General features: G+C 35.2%; 2 protein-coding genes across 4 annotated transcripts in view; both read left to right on the top strand.

The window, feature by feature from the left end:
* Positions 1-1600, top strand: part of tnr (tenascin R (restrictin, janusin)) — a 147038-nt gene extending 145438 nt beyond the window's left edge. For all 3 annotated transcript variants that reach the window (XM_046852324.1, XM_046852322.1, XM_046852323.1), the window contains one exon: positions 525-1600. In XM_046852324.1, the coding sequence (XP_046708280.1) occupies positions 525-644 (120 nt within the window). In that variant the 3' untranslated portion in view covers positions 645-1600. The remainder of the gene's footprint in view (positions 1-524) is intronic.
* A 16468-nt stretch (positions 1601-18068) lies between these two features.
* On the top strand, positions 18069-21215 carry LOC124386785 (uncharacterized protein KIAA0040). The gene is made up of 2 exons (XM_046850748.1): positions 18069-18293; positions 19675-21215. The coding sequence occupies exon 2, from the start codon at positions 20094-20096 to the stop codon at positions 20421-20423; it is 330 nt and encodes a 109-aa protein (XP_046706704.1). The 5' UTR covers positions 18069-18293; positions 19675-20093; the 3' UTR covers positions 20424-21215.
* The last annotated feature ends 4653 nt before the right edge of the window (positions 21216-25868 follow it).

The following is a 25868-nucleotide window of genomic DNA, read 5'->3' as shown; positions in this document are numbered from 1 at the left end:
CCAGTTTATCAATCACAATAACATATCAATATTTTAGTAAGGCACTCACCAGACACTTTATTCTTTCAACAAGTACAATTTAAGATTTTATCTTTGATGTTTTTTACCATTTTTATTATTATTTTTTTAATTTTTATTTTTTACAAAAAAAAACATTATTTGTGATTCAGCAATAATAAGCAGACCCCCCTGCAGTACCGGTTGAAGACCCATGGTCTATAGCCTCAGAATCCTTTTCTTGTATGACACGAGGAGAACCTGATCTGAGTGTTTGCTGTTATAGTTCATCCACCTTAATGTTTGATTTGTTCGAGTCACCTCAGCCAGTTAATGGCCAGCTCAAACCTTTTCATTAAAAAGGAATTTGTGCTCACAGAACTGTGTGCTCACTTTTTGTGTTTCACACAATTCTGGTAAGTGTATGGATGGAGTAAGTAAGTAAGAAATGGATGGTAAGTGTATAGTATATTGAAGCTTTGTTACATGACATCCCATTTTTTTTATATTCTTTCTGTACTTTATAGGGTATTAACTGGCACATGTGGAAAGGGCATGAGTTCTCCATTCCTTTTGTCGAGATGAAGATGAGACCTTATAATTACCGCAGCATAAATGGCAAGAGAAGGAGGTCCACTTCACACTAATCAACTGTTTCATGACCATCTTACTAGCTTTTCCTATTTTTACATAAAAAGTAAGGAAAAATAAGGCTGTGTTGTTTTTTGATCTTTTGAAGAATTGCATTTAGATGATAAGTCTTTGGACTGTTCCCTTTTCTGTAGAAACTTTTCATCCCTGAAGGTGTAAAAAAAAAAGTTCCTAGGTACAGAATGGTATAATGTTATTTACAACTAATGGTTTGGGGAAAGGACACGAATAAAAATACATGACACTGTTACTTTAAGGAAAAAGATTTTAGAAGAAAATCAGTACACAAAAAATAAGAGACTTATATTTTTATAACTGAAAACAGCTGTAAATTATGATTGAATGATTTACATGCAAGACTTTGGGACTGTTTTGGATCTAAAATTGATTTTGAGCTTTTCACTTAATTTTATTGTGCTATTTGTCATATACATGTGTTAACTAGGAAATCCCCAAAATGGCATTGATAGTGATTTAGACTATATGGGTTTTCTTATATAAAGTATATAAATACAATAACTGATTTATAGAGTTAAATTAACATTTTAATTATTATTTGTATTTTTTATTCACCTAATTTCCATGACCACTATGATTTATTGTGACCTAGACTGGGGTCACTATAAATCAGGAGCCTTTGACAGTAACACTGTATCACTATATGACACAATGGCCGCTCTGGTTTGCTGTTTAAAAATGTTTCTGCAATATTTCTTTGTTTTAAATACTTATACACATTCACACTTAGTTAATGTTAAGTTAATGTAGCTAATCCTCCTATTTCGATGTCTTTGGAGGTGGGAGGAAACTAGGGAACCCCGAGGAAACACACAGACAAGAGGAGGACAGGAACAGAAATTATAGAATAACAGTAACCTCTTTTTATGACTGAACCAGAGACACACACACACACACACACACACACACACACACATATATATATATATATATATATATATATATATATATATATATATATATATATATATATATATATATATATATATATATGCATACATAAGCTTTGGGTTTTCCAATTCCTATTTTTTTGAGCAACCCATTCTTGTAAAAACATTTATTTACATGTAATAAGGATAAAGGTTGTTATGCTCTAACTTATATTTCTATTTGTGACCTGAAATTAAAAAGTATCTTAACTAATAACTTCTCCAGTGGTCTCTCCAATAACTCCCAAGTAGAGGACATTCCTGAGCTGCTTTCATCTATAAAATTGTGCTTTTTTGGCTGAGCAGTAGTAACAGAGCAAAAAGACTGAACATAGGCAATAACAGTACAATACATTATTAATTGCTTATTGGTCATCAAATTGCAGGATGTAGAAGCATAAATTGCGTTTTATAATTCTGTCTATAAAAAAAGCATATAAGGTTTATTGCAAACTTCAGCCAGTGTTCTAGCTGACAAGATATAGAGCTACACATAATTTGTCATGAGAGTGTGATTTGGCATTGACATTTCTTGAAGTGCAATATTAGAGAATATTGAAATAAAATAGGAAATAGACAAATAACTAAACATGCTGTAATATTGTAAAAGAAAATAATGCTGAAAAAATAAGTCCTAATGAAAAAATGTACAGGAGATGGTTATATACATTCTGATTTATTATAAATACTTATTGACTTATACTTCAGAGCAAAACTGAAGACATTCTATTCTTTAAAACTATATATTTTACTCGTACCACTTTTTGGCCTGTTAATTGTTTGTCATTTTGGGGATTTCATAGGTAAACTGCCTCTGAATGCTTAAACTGGAACATTCCATTTTATTAAACATGGAGAATCATCATGGCTCATTGCTTGTTGATTCCTTGCACTGATGGCATTTTTGAAAACCAAAGATTTATTGATTAAAAATGCTTAAAAATAAAGAATGAATTTCATTAAGGGTTTAAAAATCAAATTAGCTTACATCTTGCTAGTTTTTGATATGGAGGTGCCATCACTGCAGCTTATACACCATTCCAGACAATCTGCAGCAAATTCAACATTTATTCGAACTTCATTTGTATGTGCACTACTTCTCATGCTCGTGTAATTCAAATGTTCATGCACCTTGTCATGTCATAGTGTGCAGTCAATTCAGTTTTGAAATGGTTAATATGTTAACTCTCAGCAGGATTGCATCAGGTCCATACAAGTTTAGAATAACGATTCATATGTAAAACCTACTGCTTTGTAAAGTTCCTGCTTCCTCTTTTTCCTTTTATTCTATTTTTATTGAATTGATTCATTTAGTAGCAAGTAATTTTGTCTAACTGAAAGCTGAAAAAAAAAATTTATAGGTCATTCTGTTGTTAGATGTGGGTTGGATTGGTTTAGAGTAGAGTATTACTTTACATGTTGATCTAACTACACAGAATGTGCATTTCTTGATGCATCTATTTCTGTTGCACATTTATATTTCTTATTTGCTTTATAAAATAAAAGATAGTACTAAACTAGTAATCACAATTGCAATTCAGATTGAATTAAACCAGATTAATGTTGTGTCTTTAATATTGAAATATATTTAAATTTACTGTAGTATTAAATTATTATAACAAAATTGGTGCAATACAAAATTTCAAATAAATGCATAAAATATGTTTAATTATTCATAACCTTGCTCATAAATAAATGGAAAGAAGCAAAATACATACATAGACTGGAGATATCCACATAGTGGGCATGTGGCATATAAAGTAAAAACAAAAAAAGAAAGCAATTATTGGTCAAGTTGGTTTAACTTCCATTTATTTCATTTCCACTTATTCAAAATATAGTGTTTACTTTCATAATTAGAGTGGCCCTTTTGTATGTATTCTTGCCAAGTACATCAAAGCATCATCTTGTGATTACATTAACAAAAAGGCAAACATTAGAGCTTCCATCACTTATGATATGCCTCAGTGCACTCTATCCACGTCAGATTTTTAAAATAGAAAGATTAAATCTTTAAGATTTCCTGTTGTTGAATTAAGGAAATATACTCAAAGATGGTGTGCCAGTATTGGTGACATCATCACATCAAAGCATTTCTGCAGTTGTAAGTATGCATTTCACCTTCAAACTATTATATGTTCTCCCTGCATAAAAGGAAATTATTCCAATAAATGCCTCCAAGCATGTCTGGGTATGTGTGGAAAAATGGAAAGTGAAAGAAAAATGTATCTGCATCAGTATATCAAAGTCCTACATATTAAGAATGTTTCTGCACAAATGGCCATATTGTCAGAATACAGCTTCTCATTATTGTAACTGTTATGGTTGACTGCCATATTCAGCAGACTATAATGCAGCCAGTAATGCCTAGCATTCTGGGCAAACATCTGCCTGTTGTGATGTTACCAGTAAGACCTTTGGTCATACTAAACCATCAGACATAGTGTAACCCAAACAAAACTGGATGTCAGACACAATATAAGCAGCTTTAAAATCTACCTGATGTCTGACATGTGCCTATCAATCAGAGATAAATTAAAGAATTAACATGGCATGAATATAATGCTAGCAAAATGTTTGATTTTATTTTTGATGGTCTGTGTACATAAACACTGCAATTTCACCAGGGATGAAACAGAATCCTTTATCTAACACTGTAAACTAGAGTTCATTTTTTGTGTATACCCTAGAAGTTTATGTTGTCAGAAATGTTGGATTTCATTGGGATTAATGAACTATACAAAACTTTCTTAAAGCTGTTGCCTGTTATTGGTTGGTCAATATTTGCACTCAAAGGTCCCAAAGGAAACCACTGTGCAACACAGGTAGATGAGAAAGCGTGGAAAATTAGGGGAACTATTATAAGTGACACACATGAGGTGACATTCACAAGCCAATGATTTTGCTTTAAGTACTTAGCATGAAAAAGGGTGGAAATTTTGAATAAAACAGCTCTAGTAGTCCGTCAATGAGTCATAAGATACTTAAACTTAAAAACATTTCATGTGTAGTTAGTAGATAGTTTAGGATGTTTTTTAAAATGTTTAATTGTGTTAAATGCTATCTCAATATGGTATAAATTAATAATAATAAAAAAAAGAAAGAAAGAAAGAAAAACAGCAGTCACTTGTAAACATAACCTCAACCAAGTGGATTTTCATAATACGCATGATGGACCAGCTTATCTTTCTAGCAGTAACACTTATAAAACTTGCATTCATCTGGATTTAACAGATATGAACAAATCATTGAATATTCAGAATTTAAGCATTTAAATAACTAATGATTATTAATGATACTTCATGTAGTTACTTTTGTCTGCACTGATTAAAAATTGTGATGAACACTAGTAGAGTATTTTGGGGCATGCTTTTATATTGAATGAGTGGTTTCATGTAACCCAACTTTTTTCAAATACAGCAAATCTTGCTTATTTTGGTTTATAGTTACATTTAATGTTGTGGAATGGCGGCAAATTGATTCCTCGTATATTTTGTCTCTTTCTCGTAACATAAACATAGATCTTGTTCATAATCCTGATAATTGTCTTATTAGCAAGACACCACAAAATCTAAATTTTCTGCCCAAAGACTTTCCCATTGCTGAGAACCCAAGACTTCTTACAGAAATGTTGATCATATTTAAGTTGATATTTTTTGATTTCAGCTGATTTACTTTTAAGTCTTTAATTATGTGGTATGTCACAATCTATGTGAATTAACTTTTAAAATAGAAACATGCATTTGTCAGAATAAATGCATTAATATAAACCTGTGATTTACTTTGCAATCAGAACTAGTGCCAGAGCAACTGTTAGAAAAGACACACTTTCTGACCAATCAGAACTCATCACTGTGGTATAAAGTTTTTAGGCTATGGCTATGGGTATGGAGCAAAAAAAATCTTGTTAACAAATCTTTAAAATTATGAATAGTTACAGATCATTTTGCAGTGCCTAAAGTGAAGCTGGTTCATATATGATTAAATGTTTCTAAAAGTTTGTAATATATCAGCAAATAATTATCTTAATCTTCTGTGTATTATCCCTATATTATTGCATAAACAGTCATGCATTTTGGGAGATTCTCCATACAATAAACCATTTTGTTATTAATTAATAACAAATAAATGATATACAGACCATTTTGCAGAAGCTTATTTATAAATAATTATACAGACCATTTTGCAGCAGCTAAACTACATCTATACTTTTATAATAGTTAGTCAGTGTTTTATGTGTGTTCTTCTGGTAAACATCTACAACATGCCTTTACAAATCATCAATAATGATCGAATTCTGAACTAATGATTTGTTCATATCTTTAAATTGTGTGTTAAGGAAAGTTGTGATAATTTTACCTACTAATGTCTTTTATTTCTGTTTATAGATGGAGTAAATACATTGTTGCTGTCAGAGTTCAATCATGTGAAATATGTGACTAAAATCAATGATTTAAACAAACAAAAAAAATTATTCTGTCTTAGACCCATAAGCATTTTTCATATCATATTTTCAATTTTTGTTTAAAAAATTTTTATTAAATTCCATATTACTAAAATACAAATTTAAAAACTTGCAATTTGTGCCTTCATTTTCTTTTTAACAATACAGTTTAAAAATAGTGAGTGTCAGAAACAATTTAATAGCTGAGCCACAGATTTAAACCAGTTAATTTAATAATATTTCTCTTAATATCAATGACATATTACTTCCTGTTTTCAATTAGCATGAACTATCTCAGTCCTGTCGATATATATATATATATATATATATATATATATATATATATATATATATATATATATATAGTATATTTATTACAACTGCATTTGCTCATTTATTGAGCAACATACCGTAGCTGTGGCATTACCTCACACACCAGACTTAGTGTAGGCAAATACAAATGAGAATGTGATGGGTGGCACCAAGCAATGGATTAGAGACTTAAATTACACACTCAGTATAATGCTTAAGTTAATTTTTTTTTTAAATACACACGAGTTTGAATGTGTCTTTATTAATGAACAGGGCTCTCTTAGAAGATTTAATTTAATTTCAACACTAACAGCAGACCATTTTCATCCATTTGTATATCTCATGGCAAAGGCTTTTTCAATTTTAATACATTTGCTCCTATCCATCGGCTGGAGACTTAGTGTGCTAACACACAAAGAAGTGCCCCATTGCTCTTGAAATGTCAACCTTATACATTATCCAGTAATCATTATTAAATTAATTGTAAGTCTATAATGTAATCTTTTCATTATTATTATTATTATTATTATTATTATTATTATTATTATTATTATTATTTTGTCATCTTGTCTAATGTATCTTGTATCTTCTGCAGATATTTGATCTGTTAGATACTTGCTATTTATTAAGAGAATGGATAATGCATGTGTTGAAGACAGACATGATGTGGTAAAAAAAAAGATGGACCTGCGGAAATACTGTATATGCCTCTGTAATAGCCTGAAACTTACAGTTGAATAACCTTGAATACTAATGTGACTAATGAAATTAGTTCTAGTTCAACTGAAATGTGCTGTATAATTCCTTTTTAATACATTTTGTACTCATTAATAAAATACTATAAATATGAATGTTTGTTCTGCTTCTTCATGAGCAGCAACTACTTAGACACAGTATATAAATGAAGTACAAGCAATGCTGCGCTCCAAAAGATCTTTTTTCATCTGGGACATTTGTAATAAAAGCACCTGTATACTATACTAGCTTTCACTACCTTAAAAAAACAGATATGTAGCTAAAAATGATCATGATACTGATCATGTTGCTAGGATGTTAATGAAAAATCTAATTTACAATAGTGCATTTAAGTTTTTTTTTTTTTTACTTGCCTGTAAAATGCTTGTTAGTGATCTGCTTTATATGTGTAAAGACATACTTTCCATGTGTTCTTTACACGTGGAAATGTTCCACACAATCTGAGAGTCTTTCAGCGGGCTTCTATGGGTTTTGCAACAAGGAAAGGCTTCCTTTTAGCGACTCTGCTATAAAGCCAGATCAGTGGAGGGTGGCAGTGCCGGTTGTCCTTCTAGAATTTTGTCCCATCTCCACACAGGATCTCTGCAGTTCAGGCAGAGAGACCATTGGGCTATTGGTCACTTCTCTTACTAAGGCCCTTCTCCCCTGATTGAGGTGCCACTCACATTTTAAGGTTCATGCAACATTCGATCTGAACTACATGCTCCATTAATTGTACTGTATAAAGTAAAGAGGGGTTGCGTCTTTCTTGGCCGGGGAGATACCTCTTTTATAGAATTAATAAAATATTATACTGTCTGTTCGGTGAAGAACAGACCGAATAATTATAATGTTAATTCCATTACCGTTAATTTAATGATTTAATCTAAATATTTAGGAGCAATTATAACCCGTTATGGTTACAGACGTTATGGACGTATGGCCTGGCCAAAGGCAGCATGGCATCTTAGTTCCTCTCAGAACAAAGGCATTTAGCTACAAGGCGTTCTCGCAAAAGCTACTATATAGCTTTTCATTGCGTTATTTGCTAAACATCCAGCCTCCTCATCTAGCAGTTCGTAAAAAAATTACGTATGCAAAATGTAATGACTCTTCATCAGAAAGTTGAAGTTCTTAAAATGTTTCGAAATAAAAAGTCAAATACTGCAGTTGGAAAGCATTTTGGTGTAAATGAGAGCACAGAACGATCTATAAAAAAAAAATATCAGTATCTATCAGTATCTATCAGTTTCCGTGAATGTGCAATAAATGTATTGAAAGTTAAAGATAAAAACATTGTTAAATGGAAGGTGCTTTGTTTCTGTGGATCGAGGACGCTCGTAAAAAATTGTTTATGCTTGATGGTAATATAGTACATGAGAAGGGGTTTAGTTCATATAAGAAATCGAAAGTCAACGTGAAGCAGAGAGCACAAGTACTTCAAGCCAACCACAACCAGGAACATCACAGTCTGCACAACGTTTTTGCACTATGACACTCTAACTCTGGACTGTCATTTCAACTCTGGACTTGCATAGCACAGTGCCACTTTAAACCACACCATACTGCACACGGACACTATAAGGACAGTCACGTTAATCACTTTCATTTTTACTGTCAATATCTACCATAAGCATTTATGTATATACATATATTTTCACATGTATTTTCATATGTATTTTATATAGTTTATACTTTTTTATTAATCTACCTTCTTTTTTTCTTGGTTTTAGTTTTATCCTCATTCCATTCCTTTTATATTCCATTCCTTTTAATTCTTGAATGCCGGACAGTTGTAAAAAAAAAGTATTTCACTGCATGTCGAACTCTGTATGTATGTGTATGTGACAAATAAAATATGATTTAATTTGATCTGATTTGATTTAATTTGATTTGAAATTTGATTTGAGTCAGAAGTAGAGAATGGTTACAGCAGAAAATGGTTACAGGGCTTCTTAAAACCAAATTAAAAGCGTTCAATTGCATGGAGAAGCAGCCTCTGCCAATATCGATGAGGCAGAACAATATCCAGCGATATTTCCGAAAATTATAAAGGAGAATGTGTACAAGCCCAAACAAATCTTTAGAGACTGGCCTGTTTCGAAATAAATTACATCCAGAACTTATATAATGAAGTAAGAATTAAAGACACCAGGATTTAAAGCGCAAAAAGACAGAAGGACTTCAGTAATGTGTGGCAATACCTCTGGGCATATGATAAAACCAGACTTCATACACAAGTCAGCAAATCCCCAGTGAAACTGGGGAAGCTATTAGGAGGTGAAGGCTTGAATGACATGACGAGTGACGAAATAAATTAGCTCATTGAAGAACATTCAGAAACACTGAATGAAGAGGAGCTCATTAAATAAAAATGTAAAAAAAATCTGCAAGCGAGGAGGAGTCAAGTCAAGTCAAGAGGCTTTTATTGTCATTTCTACTATACACATTGGTACACAGTACACAGTGAAAACGAGACAATGTTCCTCCAGAACCCTGGTGCTACACTAAACAACAACATAGAGCTACAACACAAAGCTACATAAAATGCATTGAGTGCAACCTAGTGCAAACAGTGCAGACGAAAAACAGTACAGACAGACAGACAGATAGACAACACAAGACAACACAGGACAATGCTGACCAGTAAACCTACTGTAAACTCTGGATATACAGTACTGTGCAAAGAGGACTATAACTGAGAGTAAATATAAACAAACACAATGCAGTGCAAATAACAGCAGTAGCAGCAGTCAAGAGGTGCAAAAAACAGCATGTAAACAATGTAATACGGTCACACATTTGAGTACGTGTGTGTGTGTGTGTGTGTGTGTGTGTGTGTGTGTTCCATTTTAGTTCTGTGTATTGAGGAGCCTGATGGCTTGCGGGAAAAAGCTGTTACACAGTCTGGATGTGACGGCCCGAATGCTTTGGACCTGCTTTCCTGATGGCAGAAGATTGAAGAGTGTGTGTGAGGGGTGTGTGTGGTCGTCCACAATGCTGCTGGCTTTGCGGATGCAGCGTGTGGTGTAAATATCCGTGATAGAGGGGAGAGAGACTCTGATGATCTTCTAGGCCGTCTTCACTATTCTCTGTAGGGTCTTGCCATCCGAGATGGTGCAGTTTCCAAACCAGGCAGTGATGCAGCTGCTCAGGATGCTCTCAATAGTCCCGCTATAGAATGTGGTCAGGATCGGGGGAGGAAGATGAGGGTGAGGAAGAAGAAAAAGAACATAAAGAAGATGAGGGCCTAACTGTAGAGACGTTAGCAGAAGCAGGTCGTATGATAACTGCTTTGAAACATATGAACATGGTACGGCCCCTAAAGTTCCAAAATGCCTTAGACGGTATTTTTTGCCGTACAAGAAATTACAATTTAAAAAACAGCAGTTACATATAACAATGTTACATAGAACAATTTTAGTCCTGCAAAAAAATGCCAAAGCCATGTCAGGAACCAGCACAAACAGAAGAGGAAATGATGAAGGAAGATGAGGCTCTCCACAAAGAAGAAGTGGATGAGCCTCCACCTTTAGAGAATTACAGTTGAACCCACTTATCTCAACTTCGGTTAACTCACCAACCCTATTAAGTCGACGTTTTTGAAGTGAAACCGCCAAATTCTCGCTTTGTCTTAGCATTTTTTAATCGGTTATGTCGATTTTTTTATGTCGCCGAACCCTAATATCTTGAGCACAAGCGGGGGCAAATTTGCCACTTAACGTCAGTTATGACAGGAATGGCCCTGCCACGCTCCCTTTGGCAGCGGCATTCCCCAAAGCACCCTGCTTCTTCTCCCGCTACGTACCCTTCTTCTCTGACTCCGCATTCTCTCAATGGCACCCCGGATTACCCCGATCCTGCTGTTTTCCATGTTCACGCAGTTTGCACCATGTTTATCTGTGTCAGCCCAGCGCTGCGCTTTCCATAGCGCAGATCCGTGGATTCTCTACACAAACTGTCTCTGCTTTCACAGAACTTCGTAGACCACACTCCCGGAGCGCACCACTGGATATTACTGCTTCACTACAAGTATTGGTGGATTATCTCCTGAGTATTCTCAATAAACCTTGTTTGCGTTTACTTCGGCTTCCGCCTCCTTATCCGCATTACAGGTTATCTCGATCCGCATGACCAATCAAACAAATTGCGGCAACGCTGTTGTATAAAAAACCTCCAAAAACACGTGCATGCACATTCTCATTTAATAACGCACATCATGTACATAAAGAAATTTCAGGCACCTTAATGTATTGCTGCCATATTGGTTTTCGTTTGTCTCGATCATCGGTTATCTCGACGATTTTTGGCGTCCCCTAGGCCGGCGACATAACCGGGTTCCACGATACTAAGTTCTCAAATTTGCTGTGCAATACTATATATAAACATTAATCTTTATCCTTTATTCCATTTTATTTTATTTACATAAAGTACTGTATTTAGAATTTTGTTAAATAATGTACTGATTATTTACTGTATTTCTTTTTATTTTATTTAGTTTAAGTACTGTAATTACTGTACTGTCACGAAAGAGAATTTCATACTGAATCGGTCAAGGCCCAGGTTACCGCCACAGGTATCGTTAGCCAACAGGGTACTGGTGGAAATTGGGCTATTGTTGGCCGAAGGAGGAGAAGGAGAGGAGGAAGGCGACTACAGAGACGGCAGGAAAAGGAGAAATGGAGGAGAGTGGAGGTTAGGGTTGGTACTTCTGGTAATCTTAGTACTATGACTGGTAAAGGGAGAGAGGTAGCTGATATGATGGAAAGGAGAAATGTAGATATGTTGTGTGTTCAGGAGACCAAGTAGAAAGGAAGTAAGGCCAGAAACAATGGAGGTGGGTTTAAACTGTTCTATCATGGTGTGGATGGAAAGATAAATGGTATAGGGGTGATTCTGAAGGAAGAGTACAGTAAGAGTGTAGTGGAGGTGAAGAGAGTTTCTGATAGGGTGATGAACGTGAAGCTGGAAGTTGAAGGCGTGATGATAAATGTCATCAGTGCTTATGCTCCTCAAGTGGGTTGTAAGGGGGGGAAGGAAAAATTCTGGAGTGAGTTAGATGAATTGGTAGAAGGTGTACCTAGGAATGAAAGATGATAGGAACAGATTTCAATGGGCATGTAGGTGAAGGGAACAGAGGTGATAACCAGGTGATGGGTAGGCATCTTTAAGGAGAGGAATGTGGAAGGGCAGATGGCGGTAGATTTTGCTAAAAGGATGGAAATGCCAGTTGTGAACACTTATTTAAAGAAGAAGGAGGATCATAGGGTGACGTATAAGAGTGGAGGAAGGTGCACACAGGTGGACTATGTTCTATGTAGGAGATGCAACATCTGGAAATAGAAAGGAAGACATGGTGGTTGTGGTGGAATGAGGACGTCCAGGGGAGCATAAGGAGAAAGAGGTTGGCAAAACAGAATTGGGATCAACAGAGTGATAAGAAAAGTAGGCAGGAGTACAAGGAAATGCAGCAGCAGGTGAAGCGGGATGAGCACCACAGATGCATTATTTGCTTTGAGAATGTTGATGGAGAAGTATAAAGAATGTTCTCACATGCATTGTGCACAATGCAACTCAGGAGTTGCATTGTGTGTTTGTGCCGAGTGCCGAGAGAGGAGTTGTGGTATTGTATGAGAAAGTCAGGTGTGTCAGAGAAGTATGTGAGGGTGGTGCAGGACATGTATAAGGACATCAGTGTGACAGCAGTGAAGTGTGCAGTAGGAACGACAGACTGGTTCAAGGTGGAGGTTGGACTGCATCAAGGATCAGCTCTGAGCCCATTCCTGTTTGCAGTGGTGATGGACAGGTTGACAGATGAGGTCAGACAGGAGTCTCCATGGACTATAATGTTCTCGGATGATATTGTGATTTGTGGTGAGAGTAGTGAGCAGGTTGAGAAGAGCCTGGAGAGGTGGAGGTAGGCACTGGAGAGAAGGGGAATAAAAGTCAGTAGGAGTAAGATAGACAACATGTGTGTGAATGAGAGGGAGGTCAGTGGAGTGGTTCGGTTGAAGGGAGAAGAGGTGAAGAAGGTGGAGGAGTTCAGGTACCTGGGGTCAACAGTGCAAAGTAATGGAGAGTGTGTTAGAGAAGTGAAGAAAAGAGTGCAGTCAGGTTGGAGTGGGTGGAGAAGAGTGGCAGGAGCGATTTGTAATAGAAGGCTATCTGCAAGAGTGAAAGGGAAAATTTTAGGACTGTGGTGAGACCTGCAATGTTGTATGGTTTAGAGACAGTGGCATTGAGTAAGACAGGAGGTGGAGCTGGAGGTAGCAGAGCTGAAGGTTTTCGTTGGGAGTGACGAGGATGGAGAGGATTTGAAATGAGTTTATTAGAGGGACAGCGCATGTTGGACATTTTGGAGACAAGGTGAGGGAGGCGAGATTGAGATGGTTTGGACATGTGCAGAGGAGGGACATGGGGTATATAGGTAGGAGAATGCTAAGGATGGAGCCACCAGGAAGGAGGAATGAGGAAGGTCTAGAAGGTGGTTTATGGATGTGGTAAGGGAAGACATGCATGCAGTCGGGTTAAAAGAGCCAGATGTAGAGGACAGAGGAGTTTGGAGACAAAGATCTGCTGTGGCGACCCCTAATAGGAGAAGCCGAAAGAAGAAAAAGACTGTAATTACTGTACTGTACAGGTATTTTATTTTATTTACATAAAGTATTGTGAATTTAGGCAAATAATGTAATGTTATAAAGTTAAATACTGTACAGTGCTTTTAAATCTTTTAATATTTTTATATAAAATTTTTATAATAAATTTAATTTTGCGTTACTGGTTCGCAAAGGGTGAGTCAAAACCTCACAAATTTTTGTTACTAGCGAGGGGTCATAGAACATAACCCCCAAGGGTATCGAGGTTGCACTGTATATATATATATATATATATATATATATATATATATATATATATATATATATATATATATACACTATACTGCTAAAAGTATTGGATCACCTGACCTTTTCTGCTATATTCTGGAAGCACTCAATTTTACTCTATTTTGGTCTGCTATAGAGCTCTGATCTCATCCGTACTTAACACCTTTGGAATGAATTGAAAAGCTGACTGCACCCCTCCTCACCCACATCAGTACCTGCCTTTTGTAATACCCTTGTGGCTGAGGAACACAGATATCCATAAGCACACTCCAACCACACTCTCATTAGTGCCGAAATCCATACACCAAGTAAACGCCATACATACGCTGACACACACATTACACCCCGGAGGAAAAAAAAGTTTCACACACACACACACACACACACACACACACACACACACACACACACACACACACACACACACAGAAATGTTTCTCATTATGAAACTTGGGTAAGAGACTTCCCCACAGCCAAGAATTGTGCCGAATACAGGAAATGGTAGTAACATGACCATTATCTGCCCATTACCTAACAGAAATTCTTGTATTTCCATCAGTGTTGCTGTTGGCCTCTTGGTAGCCTCCCTGATACGTATTTTTGGAGGTTTGTCCTGATCTTCGCAATGTCGCTCCAATTACTAATAAAGATTTTGACAGTGTTTCACGGTACATTCAATGCTTTCCATATTATTATGATGGCAGGTCTATGCCATTTACCTACAGGCCTAATTTTAAACATGACTGTTTAACTCTGAGGACACCATTATGAAAAGGTGTTCAGAATTATGCAATCAGGGTGTTTTTTACGTTTCTAATTATTAACATTGTTTTCTCTTGATTTCTGTTTGTTGGAAGATCACATTAACGATGTAAGAAGTCTGACTTTTATGTTGTTATTTTAAATACCTGAAGTTTCATAAGTGGGTGTTGACTTTATATATCCACTCTATATATACTAGCAATAACTCTTTAAGGAGACATGAGGAACAAACCTTGAGAGGAACCTGACTCAAAAGGAAGCCCATCCTCTTTTGGGTAACATCACATAATGTCTGAGTGACACAGTGACTTTATGAGTCATTCCTCTTTTACAACTAAATACAGTGGAACCACAGTGTACGAGATTCATTTGTGCCTGAAAACCGCTTGTGTTCCCATATGCTCGTACTCGCATGTTAATTTTCCCATAAGAATTAAAAGCAATTAACCCATTCCCAGACCTCAGGCAATCATTTATTTCAGCCCTTAAAAATGTTTATGCCTAATTTAACACACAAATATACTTGTAACAAAGTGTAAACATAAAAAGTAATCAATTATAAACATAAATAAGTAAATAAATAAATAAATAAATAACTTTTTGTTCTTTATGATTGTACTTACTGTTGAACTAGACATGCCAAATTGCAGACAAAGCTTTTCTACTAATTCTTTCTTTATTTCCATGGGTAATTTTTTTTACAACCTTCCTTCCAGCGCTATCACTAAATTTTTTGGGACCCGTGATGCAAAATTTATAGTGAAATAAAACAAAAACACTATAAAAACAGACAAAAAGCACAATTTTCACACAAGAGAATGACGGGAATACAGTCAGAACAATGTCTATGAAGTGAGCATGAAGCGTGGGGATGGAGGTGAAGAGCGACGAGCAGAATGTGTGACTGGAACTAAATGCATCAAAAGATATGCTTGTATATTTGTTTACTAAAAGTTACTGAACAATGAGATGTATGTATATCTGGAACCCTGGGCAATTGCTTCTAAGGGGAACCGCTAACTGGCATTAAACACATAAAGAAGGAAATGAGAAATTAAAATTTTGTGCAGTTTCACACAGCAGTAGCAGCTGGGAAAGAGTGTTATTTCACGACATAACATCAGTGAAAATTTGTCTTAATTGATCCATATGGCATCAACCCTCACTATACTGTATATCAGTATCTGATCACACATTGACACACATTTTATTGTTTTGTAGTGTAGAAAAACTCTGAAGTGATGCCTGGTCAGTTAATAGTGCACACAAGTGTATGCAGTCATAAGTAATCCAGGACATAAACCAATAATGTGTGGTAAAATATAGACAGTTTACCATCAATTCATGTACTATTAATAAATGTACTATTACAGGACATAGATTTGAGAAAGTAATGCCCATGTTTTGATCATTTTCAGTGAACTCTTCTGAGAAAAAATAAATCTGATCAAACATTCAGCTGCTCACTACTTGCTCACTTACAGTCCCATAGCTAATTCACTCCTCAAGAATTAGGATTATCTCCCCCTTACAGTACTGTATATCCTCTGCATTGAAAAATATTTATGATTTGAAATTGAGGTGTCAAAGTATGTTAAAGAAAGAAAAACGATACAAACCACAAACATTAAAAAGATATTGCCGTCTGTAATCTTTTGATCAGACAGTCTTTTTGTGTCTCTTGAATGTAGGTTGTAGGGCATAATGCAATGTAAAAAAAAAAAAGCTTTCCAATTGCCTTAAGAAAGAGGGCACTCCATACAAATGAGGGCTTTCAGAGCTTCCCAGCCAGCTGAAACTGATGCTCCCAGGCAGCATTTGTTTTTGGACCATCAGGTTTTCAGAGTTTTGCCCTTTTATAGAGATAGCACAGCATATGGTGAAGGCACAGGGGAGTTATCCTTCAGGCTGAGTACACCATAAGCACAAGTTTTTTATTAAAATTCCTTTCAGCCATTTGTTGGGCATTTGAAATACACTTCATTGGAGATAAAAAATACTTTGGCAAGTTTGTTCTTTAAAACCATGTATGTACTAATGTACTAACCTCACTCTTTTGAGAGTGAATATGAGAAAATAAATGAGAAAACCTGGTACATAAAAACATTATTCCAAGAAAGAAAGACGTATATTACTTTTTTATTTGTGCCAGAGCATGATGTTTCCAGTCCCACCCCTTTTCACAGATCTACGTTGATACATTTCATTTGCCTGACTCATGGTGTTTTTGCTGCTGGTTAGCAACAACTCATGCTATATTTGGCTTTTCCAAACAGTGTGCAAGTGTGATTTATTTTTCACTAAAAGGGTAACTCATAACCTGAGATGCAACATGTTCTATTATTGAGTTATTCAGACAGGCAATGTGTTTTTAATGCCCTTCAGGATGTAATCAGGCTGGAGAAAAGCTCAGAGCATAGTTCCTGGAGATCTGCTTGCTTCATTTCACTGTAACAATGTGGGTTTTTGTGTATTCCAAGTGGCTTTGCGTGATCTAACATAAAGCTGGTCTTTGATATGTTTTGAGGTCTTTACAAAATGTTTGTGCTGTTCATCTGCATACATGTCTATCTTCCTACAAAATCTAATTTTAATTCATCATTCATAATTAATTCATCACAATTTCAAAATTTGGGTTTCACATCTCTTCACATTCACATTTCACAATGAAAAAGAAAGAAAGAAAGAAAAAAAAGAAAAAAAGGGAAGAAAAAAAGATTATATATATATATATAATCATGTACTTTTGTAATAGATTTAATAATAGTTATTGGGTGACATTTTAACGTATTTTCTGCAGCTCTTTACTTCATTTATTTGGCCAGAGACACACCCTGAGTCTACTTTCAGTTCTGCATCCTGTGCAGGTCTTTATGTTTTGGTTTTGTGGTTTTAGCTTACTGAGCTGTGATGTAGAGAAATATATTAGTGAACTATGTGATCTTTCCTAAACTGTGTTAATTTTTTCTTCCTTTTTTAATCAAAATTTAAACTGAAAGTGAAATTAAAGACTTATTTGTCACTTTGTTTCCAGTAAAAAACCACACCGTTTCCAGTAAAATGTATTTATGACACATTTCTATCTTTTGTAGGTGATTGTACAAAAGGCCATTATAAGAATCAGTAAGTTAACATTAAACATTTAGTTAGAGGATTTACTACTATTAGAGACTGGAGCCTTTCTATGTCAGTTTATTTTTATTCTCTCTATTGTTTAAACATGTACATTGGCTTTCCCTATAAGGTATTTCATGTTTATGAGCATACACTGTGACAGTTTCACCCCATTAGCCCTCCCTCTCTCTTTCAGTGACATCACAGAGTAGTTGAGTGTATAACCTACCCACAAGAATGTGAAAGTGTGAGGCAAAAAGCTTGTGAGACACAGGAGTCTTTCTTCCACTCTAGGCCTCGTCATAGCAAAAGGAAGGCACAAGACTTAAGTGTTCAGGTGAAGTTGTGAATCAAAGATAAACTGTGCATGGCATCAGCATCAGGCAGGATCTAAAACGGCTTGTGTGGCATGAGGGGAAACATCTGGACTTTGTGTGTACAACAATGGTAAGTTCATAGCCGGTGTCTGTGTCTTTTTGAGAAATTAGATGTTGCTGCTGTACATGTACAGTTTTAGACACATGAGAACTATTTTCTTGGAACCAAGAGTAGCTTTCACAGCAAATGCTGCTTCGATTCAACTTCCTGCACTACTGCACTGATGTAACTGATGTTTTTTGCCTTGTCGTTACATATTCTTTACTTTTTAATTTATTTGCAGTTTAAGAGGCTTAAGTTGTTTACAGAACCATTTACTTTATTTGTAAAATGTATATAAATGCAATTACCAAAGTAGGAGACTGGGAGCCTTACATTTTCAGAAATGTAACCTGGCCACTTCTAAAGGGCAGTTAGAGATTTATTATAACACAAAGGCATTTTCCCTTTGTGTAAACATTGCCTTAATCGGTTTAAGAGCAGCAAATGATGTAATTGTCTCAGAATAAGGCAAGCCATTTATGTGCACAGCTCCAAACAGCTGTGTGCAAATGGGGTTTCAGTGACAGAAAGAAGTTTTTTTTAGCAATGTTTAAACTTCTCTGACAGGTTTAAAGAGTGACTTAAAAAAACTATATGCTTTCATTTACAGTACATTAGGATGATTATCCTTCCTCACTTTTTCCTAATTGTCAGTTTTCTAGAGACTGACATGCTGACTATGCTTGCACAGTTGATTAGGAATATACATATAAAAATATTACACATTTACACTTACGCAAAAACAAATGACATAACATTTTTTTAAATAGAATAGAAATAAAGTGGTTGCTTTGGCGAAGGTGACATACTCCTTGGTTGTCTTAAGAAAATAAGACGTATTTAGTGTAATCTATGACACAAATTAAGTAACCAGGAAATAAACTCAGTTGTGGGTTTATGCTAGATTTTTAGCTGAGCGATGAATACTATGATAAGTGTGGTTCACTGAGTATTCTGCTAACTGTTTTTGTGACATGCTATGAATATCCATGATTTCCCAATAGGATTATACTTCTTGTTTTTGTTTTATGACTAGCTTAGAATACATTGTAAATTTGAGCTTGGCTTGGCTCAAATTATTTAATAGACAAAACACTCCATCATGTTGGCAGTGAAGGGATTTAATTATGTTGTATGAATCATCTTGTATTACAAGCGATGTATATTTTTATAATAGTTTTTTTTTTATATTATACAATTATACAATTCTTGTATGTATACACTTTATCTGTGTTTATTATATGCATTATGCATATAATAAACACAGATAAAGTGTATACATATACAAATAAGTAATTTCACTGTTGGAAATCACAATTGTTAATTGGCTAAGTAGATTTTCCTGTCAATGATATACTGTAAATATTAACCAGTTTACACCATTTCCTGTCTCTTCTTTTCTTTTTAGACAAACGATTAGAACATGGGCCCATGATTTTAATCCACCAAAGCAAAAAAAGTTTGGCCTTCTTTAACCTCTTGGAGAGTCAATGCAGAAGGGACTAAGCTGCAGGTGGAAGCTTGATTCTGTTTCTGTTCATTGTACAGAAAAAATATATCTACTGTCAAGGATCTTCTATGATTTCGAAGACAGATGTCATATAACAATGCTTTGGTATTCATGAGAGCAAGCAACAAATGTAAGTTTGATTTGTGTTGGATTTAGAGCTCAGCAGCACTAATTCCACTTCTTGCCATCCCTCAGCCCATAATGCTGATATGAACTAAGTAGAACGGCATAAAAATTCAGACGAGTCGAGTAAACCTCTGGCCATTTAATGCAAAGAAAATTTCCTGTTTGATCTGCATATGAGCTCCTTTTGAACCATGAAGCAACAGATCACAGAATTCTTTAATAATTTGTGGACGCTTTTGATCACCAAGCAAAATGAGGGAATTTACAACACAGTGTGTGTTGCTGTGCTTCTTATGCTTCCTCTACTTGTTTTCATCACATCTCTGGTTGTTTGCTGTCACTGCTGCTCGTCTTTTTGCAAAAGGTGTGACTGTTGCTGTTGTAGAGATACTGCTACACTGAAAGGGACACAGGATGAAAGAAAAAAGAAAAAGAAGAAGAATGGTGGACAGACTGAAGAGGACTTATGGATTTCAGTCAAATCTGACCCCATGACTCCAGACAGAATGACCATTGTGTAGTTGGATAATGATCTTTTTCAAAGTACGGGTTGCATATTTATACATGCCTAGCTCATATAATTTATATGATATAATAGTATATAAAGCCAGCTGGATGCATTATAATATTGAAGACAGTTCTCTACTTGTTCAAGAGATGAGCTGCAAATTATTATAAGTTTAATCATCCTCACTAGGAACTACTAAACATTAAGAATAAATTTACATAAATTTATAAATTTATGAAATAAATTTTTTTTGTTTATTAAATAAACAACAATGAAACTCTTTTCATGACCCTAAACCTTGCTGCAAATTGATTGTGCAATAGAGGCAGACTTCCTTTTCTTGTTTCTAACAATGCTGACAGAGCAAAGAGGAAGAAGCTTCCTGAGCATTCAAGTAAGGCAATTATGTTACGCAATAACTTCTGTAAAAATTAAATATGCTGTATTCCTTTTCATCCACTGTTAAAGAAATAAAAAGATTTTTTTATTTTATTAGAATATTTTTTGCTCTGCCAATCAGTGTAGCCCTTGATTTGTGATATAACTTGCCTTCTAATGCAACAGTCTGAGAGTTGAAGACAAGACACATAAACTCTTGCAGAGAAGGTAGGTTTTGAACTCATGGGCTTAACTGAGAGTAAACTATTGAATTAGCAAGAGGACGTTAATTTCAATTTTGTGTGTGATTATGAGTTTACTTTTGCAGGATGTTTTTTTTATTATATATTTTGTTGCTGTACGCAAATGTTGACAATCTGGTGTCTTGGGTATAACCTAATTAGAATAAAGGTACTGTATTTTTCCATATTCTGTTTAATGAGATTTTCTCTTCCTATCAAAGAAAGTCTTCTGCATATACGACTGTCCAAATTTGAAATGGACACTCATACAAATTCTCAGAATTATTGTGCCCTAGTAACCCAAAGGGCATCTACTTTATTTTTTGACATTTAATCCAAAAAAACAGCTCTACACATTATACACATAAACATGTATTTGTCTAGATTCATCAGCAGTGAGTGAATATTTCCAAACATTAAAAAACTAAAAATAAAATATTTTCCTTTTAAAGCTTTACACAGTGCGTGGTGGAATAACCTGGGCTGTTAAAGTAACTCTAATTCAGCCATGATCTGGCTTCCCAGACTAATACAGGCACTCCTTGTTTTGCCTGTTCTTATCCCTGCTACCACAAGAGGAGTGGAAAATATACAATGCCATTCTGTTAAGAGAAGAGTGAGACTGGCCTGATGCTTTCTACATTAGATATTATTCCTTGTGTTTGATATGCCAGGGGACTATTACCTATTCATCATTTGATGGTAGAAAAACAAGCCAAATAGGTTGAATTTATTACTGCCTAGTACTTGGGGATCTTTATACCAACATTTGATATTAGACCAGTTTTCTCATGAAACTTTTCTAGCTAGATAGACAAAAACTAGTTTTAAAAGGTTCAAATAATGCATTTGTTTGATCAGTTTCAGATTACTATAAATGACTACCTCTTCCAGAAAAATTATTTACCTCTTGGTTGGACTGTGTAATTCCTTGTTATACGTGACCTTATAAAACCAGAAACATTATGATATTTCTTAATAACAGTGCATCAGCTCCTAGTAAAATATTGCATTATTTTAATGTTCTACTAATACCCTGTAAAGCAATCAATGTTATTATTCTTCGTACAAATGCTAGAAGAGTTTAAAAGTGCTTTGAGTAATGAATAAATCTACACTGGTACGCTAGATAACAAACTTAAGATAAATCAGCCTACAACTCTGTTGATTTTTTATTATGTTTTTTAACAAAGCAAACTTGGAAAGTGTAAGTGTGTCATTAAGTGGTGCATCTTTAACCGTCACTTGAAGATAGCCAGGGACTCCACTTCTAGAGGAAGTTTATTCCACCACCTCGGTGCCAGAACAGAGAAGAGCCATGAAGTATACTTACCTCACCTGAGAGAAGGTGGTACCAGTCGAGCAGTGCTGGAGGATCTCAGACAGCGTGGTGCAGTGCGAGGTGTGATGAGGTCTCTGAGGTAAGATGGTGCTGGTCTATTTTTGGCCTTGTAGGCAAGCATCAGTGTTTTGAATCTGATACGTGCAGCTACTGGAAGCCAGTGAGGTTATTTGTTTATAAATAAATATAATGTTTAAGTCTTGTGAGCACATCAGTACTGAGAACGTGTTTTTCTTAATACCGTCAGTTCTTGACTTAAAACTCTTCTCTCCTGCTCAGTGGTAACTCACAAACACAAAACAGGAATTTTACTTTTGGGTTTTATAATATTCGTCTGTTTTGGGTTTTTTTTTGCTTTTATGGTAAACTACTGGCAGTAGGGTTGCCAGTAATTCTTTTTACAGTTTGCTTCTGTAAATTAAATGTACAATCTTTTACTGCTAAAATACATTTCTCAGTGTTTATTTATTTATTTATTCATTTATCTATTTATTTATTTATCTATTTATTTATTTATTTATTTTATATATATTTTACATATTTAACCCCTACAGAGTGTTGAAGTCAAGCTGAAGCAGTGCTGACGTTAATGAGATGACTTATTAATGAAGTGACTAAATGAGGATTGAGTGGTAGTGATAAACACCTGTGAACAAGCAAAATCACTAAAAGAGCAGAGAAACACAACTTACAGCCAAAGCCATAGATGATATTAACTGAAAATAAAACACATTTAATCTCTCAGGATCTCAGCAAAAGATGATTAAACAACCCCAAAACAACCAGTGTGACTGTCATATGTGTAAAAAACACTCTAATTGAGATTTTAGGTGTTGTACTTCCTTGTACTTTTAAGGTCACCATAATGGAGATCAGTGTTTGCTGTAGTTGGACTCTTGAACTATGTCCAAGACTTTTTGATTTTGGTAGTAATGAGTTAAATTTATTAAGCATAGCAAGAAAAGTCAAGTTAGTTATGGCTGACTATGTGCTTGTGATTTCAAATCAGCAGGAGCTAGTCTAATTCACTGATCACACTCAATATTTACTCTCTTGTTAAAAGTATGATCTATTACTAATACATTTACACAGATATCAACAATCAGTGTATGTGTCTCAACATTGGTGACTATCAAAAAAGAAAATGTTATTTGTTGAGTTTCATGTGCTTATTTATGATGTGTGTGTTTAAAGAGTGCTGTAGTTCTAAGGGTTTTACGCATTAATTGTTTTTAAAAATCCTTTCTAATAGTTGTTTTAAGAAAAAAAGTTCTTGGTGAGTCATTTTGCTATCATAAACAATGTGAAATGAATTAGTAGATCTGATTAGATTCTGAGATCAGAAAATAAGGTCAGTAGATCTGATTACATCACCATCAATAATTAAGCAGAATCCCTTAATTACAATTTTCTTGTCTTTTTATAACAAAAGTGCTTTAAAACACAGTGACAACAGCCATAGAAAAGTGAATGTTAAAGAGTCAACAGTCACAAGCCCAACTAAATCAAGCACTGATCTCCAAATGGTGATCAAAATAAACATTTTCAATCAAATGTAAACCGCTGTTAAGTCTTAATGATTGTTTTGTAGATATGTGACAAAAATAAAGTCAAATTGAAATAATTGAAGCTGGTAATGCTGAATTTGTTGGAGTTCTTGTTCTTTTTCTGCTTGTGATTCTGCTTGTAAACAGCAGTGTTCATCAATGTCTGAATTCACTTATTTGTTTTCATTCACTCTGTCAGGTGAACTTAATTAGATTTGATGTAGGGAATAGTGAATGAGGGTGAAGAGTGTGATTTCAGACACAGTCTCTGAGTGTCAATTCTGAATGCTGTTAATCCACAGTATACTGTGCACTGTTTAAACTTTCTTGTTTTATAGGGGATTCTACTGTTTTAATGAAAATAAAACAGCATGTTTCTGTCAAAATGTGTCTATTTTAAGACAGCATTTCTTTTTACAGTGTACCTTTGAATGTTGTTTTATTTGACTTTATTTTTATTTTATTTTATTTTATTGCATTTCAATATTGCATTTGAGTTGTAGCTTATCTCATGTGTACAAAATGATGAATGTGAAATTGTTGTTTAATATACTTACCTGAGTAAAATGACAGGATTGGTGCAATGCGTGGATCTTCCCACTTCTTTTAGGCCTGCCTCTGGATAGTGTTCTCTTCGATTGGAGGCCACTTTGTGCAGCTTTGGACGGTTTCTCATCAACACCTTGTGTGGTTCCATGAAATTCCAGAGTAAGAACGGGAGCTTTGAGGATGGATTGGATTGTAGTTAATGTCAACAGACTGCTAAATTGACTCAGGACTACAGTTCGCTTCTGATCATCATCACTGTACATTGTATATCTGCTATAAATGGACATTCGGTGCAACCCAGATGAGGATGGGTTCCCTCTTGAGTCTGGTTCCTCTCAAGGTTTCTACCTTATGCCATCTCGGGGAGTTTTTTCTTGCCACCGGCTCACTCATCAGGGACAAACTTACTTATAAAGAAGATATTCACTTTTGATCACCACATTATCTGTGTAAAGCTGCTTTGAGACAATGTTTATTGTTAAAAGCGCTATACAAATAAAAATGATTATTGAATTGAATTCATTTGAATTGAATTGAACTGAATTAAATTAAATTGAATTAATGGTCTGTAAAAGCAGGGCCAAGGTTTCGGGAGAAAAGGAGAGTCTGCACATGGGTAAATTATGGCTGCTGAGAACTGATTGTCCGGTGAGCTGGTTAATAAATTAAGCGATACATTTCTTGCATGTCGTCGGCAAGAGGACAGTTACAGAATTGTAAGTGACTGCGAGGTGTTGAGGTAGAAAATAGCTAATTTTGAACTTCACAGTCTTGTTATTTCAATCGTTTTAAACAAGACTGAGCGGGAGAGAAAGCCGGGGCAATCGAGACTGTGACAAACACCGGCCTGCGAAATCCCTATGACTGATTGGAACTACCTGAACGTTCAAGGATGAACAAAGAGAACCAGATATCACCCAAAGCTACCGGGAACACTCTGTGGTACCTCAGGCACAGTTGAAGTTCAGCACACTGACATTGTTCACCGAGCTACTGATATGAGGTGAAAGCGGGAATGCTTTCTTCCCGGAGGTAACCGGTTTGATCAATTAGCGACGCAGCAGTTGCTGATACCTCACTACCTCCCATCATCGATTCAGGCCTGCTACGGTTTTTTCTTTTTTTAAGAGGGATTATGTTCAGAGGTACATTGTCGTGCTGGAGCGAGAAAGCATTTGTACTCTTTTTGGTACAATCCTGTACCTTGATTTTTCTGTGTGAATGAATCCACAAATCACAATTGATAATACTGATCATTTATATACTATAAATTTGGGCTCTCATAGAACATGTATATACTGTATTTTAACTGAAACAATACCTTTGATAAGATTTTAGTCAGTATGTTTTCATGGTTGCGAGTCTTTTCTTGTGCGTGCAATTTTAGCCCTTATACACTG

Source organism: Silurus meridionalis, chromosome 6 (assembly GCF_014805685.1).
Source record: "Silurus meridionalis isolate SWU-2019-XX chromosome 6, ASM1480568v1, whole genome shotgun sequence".
Lineage (NCBI taxonomy): Eukaryota > Metazoa > Chordata > Actinopteri > Siluriformes > Siluridae > Silurus > Silurus meridionalis.
This window is presented reverse-complemented; position numbering and strand designations above follow the sequence as displayed.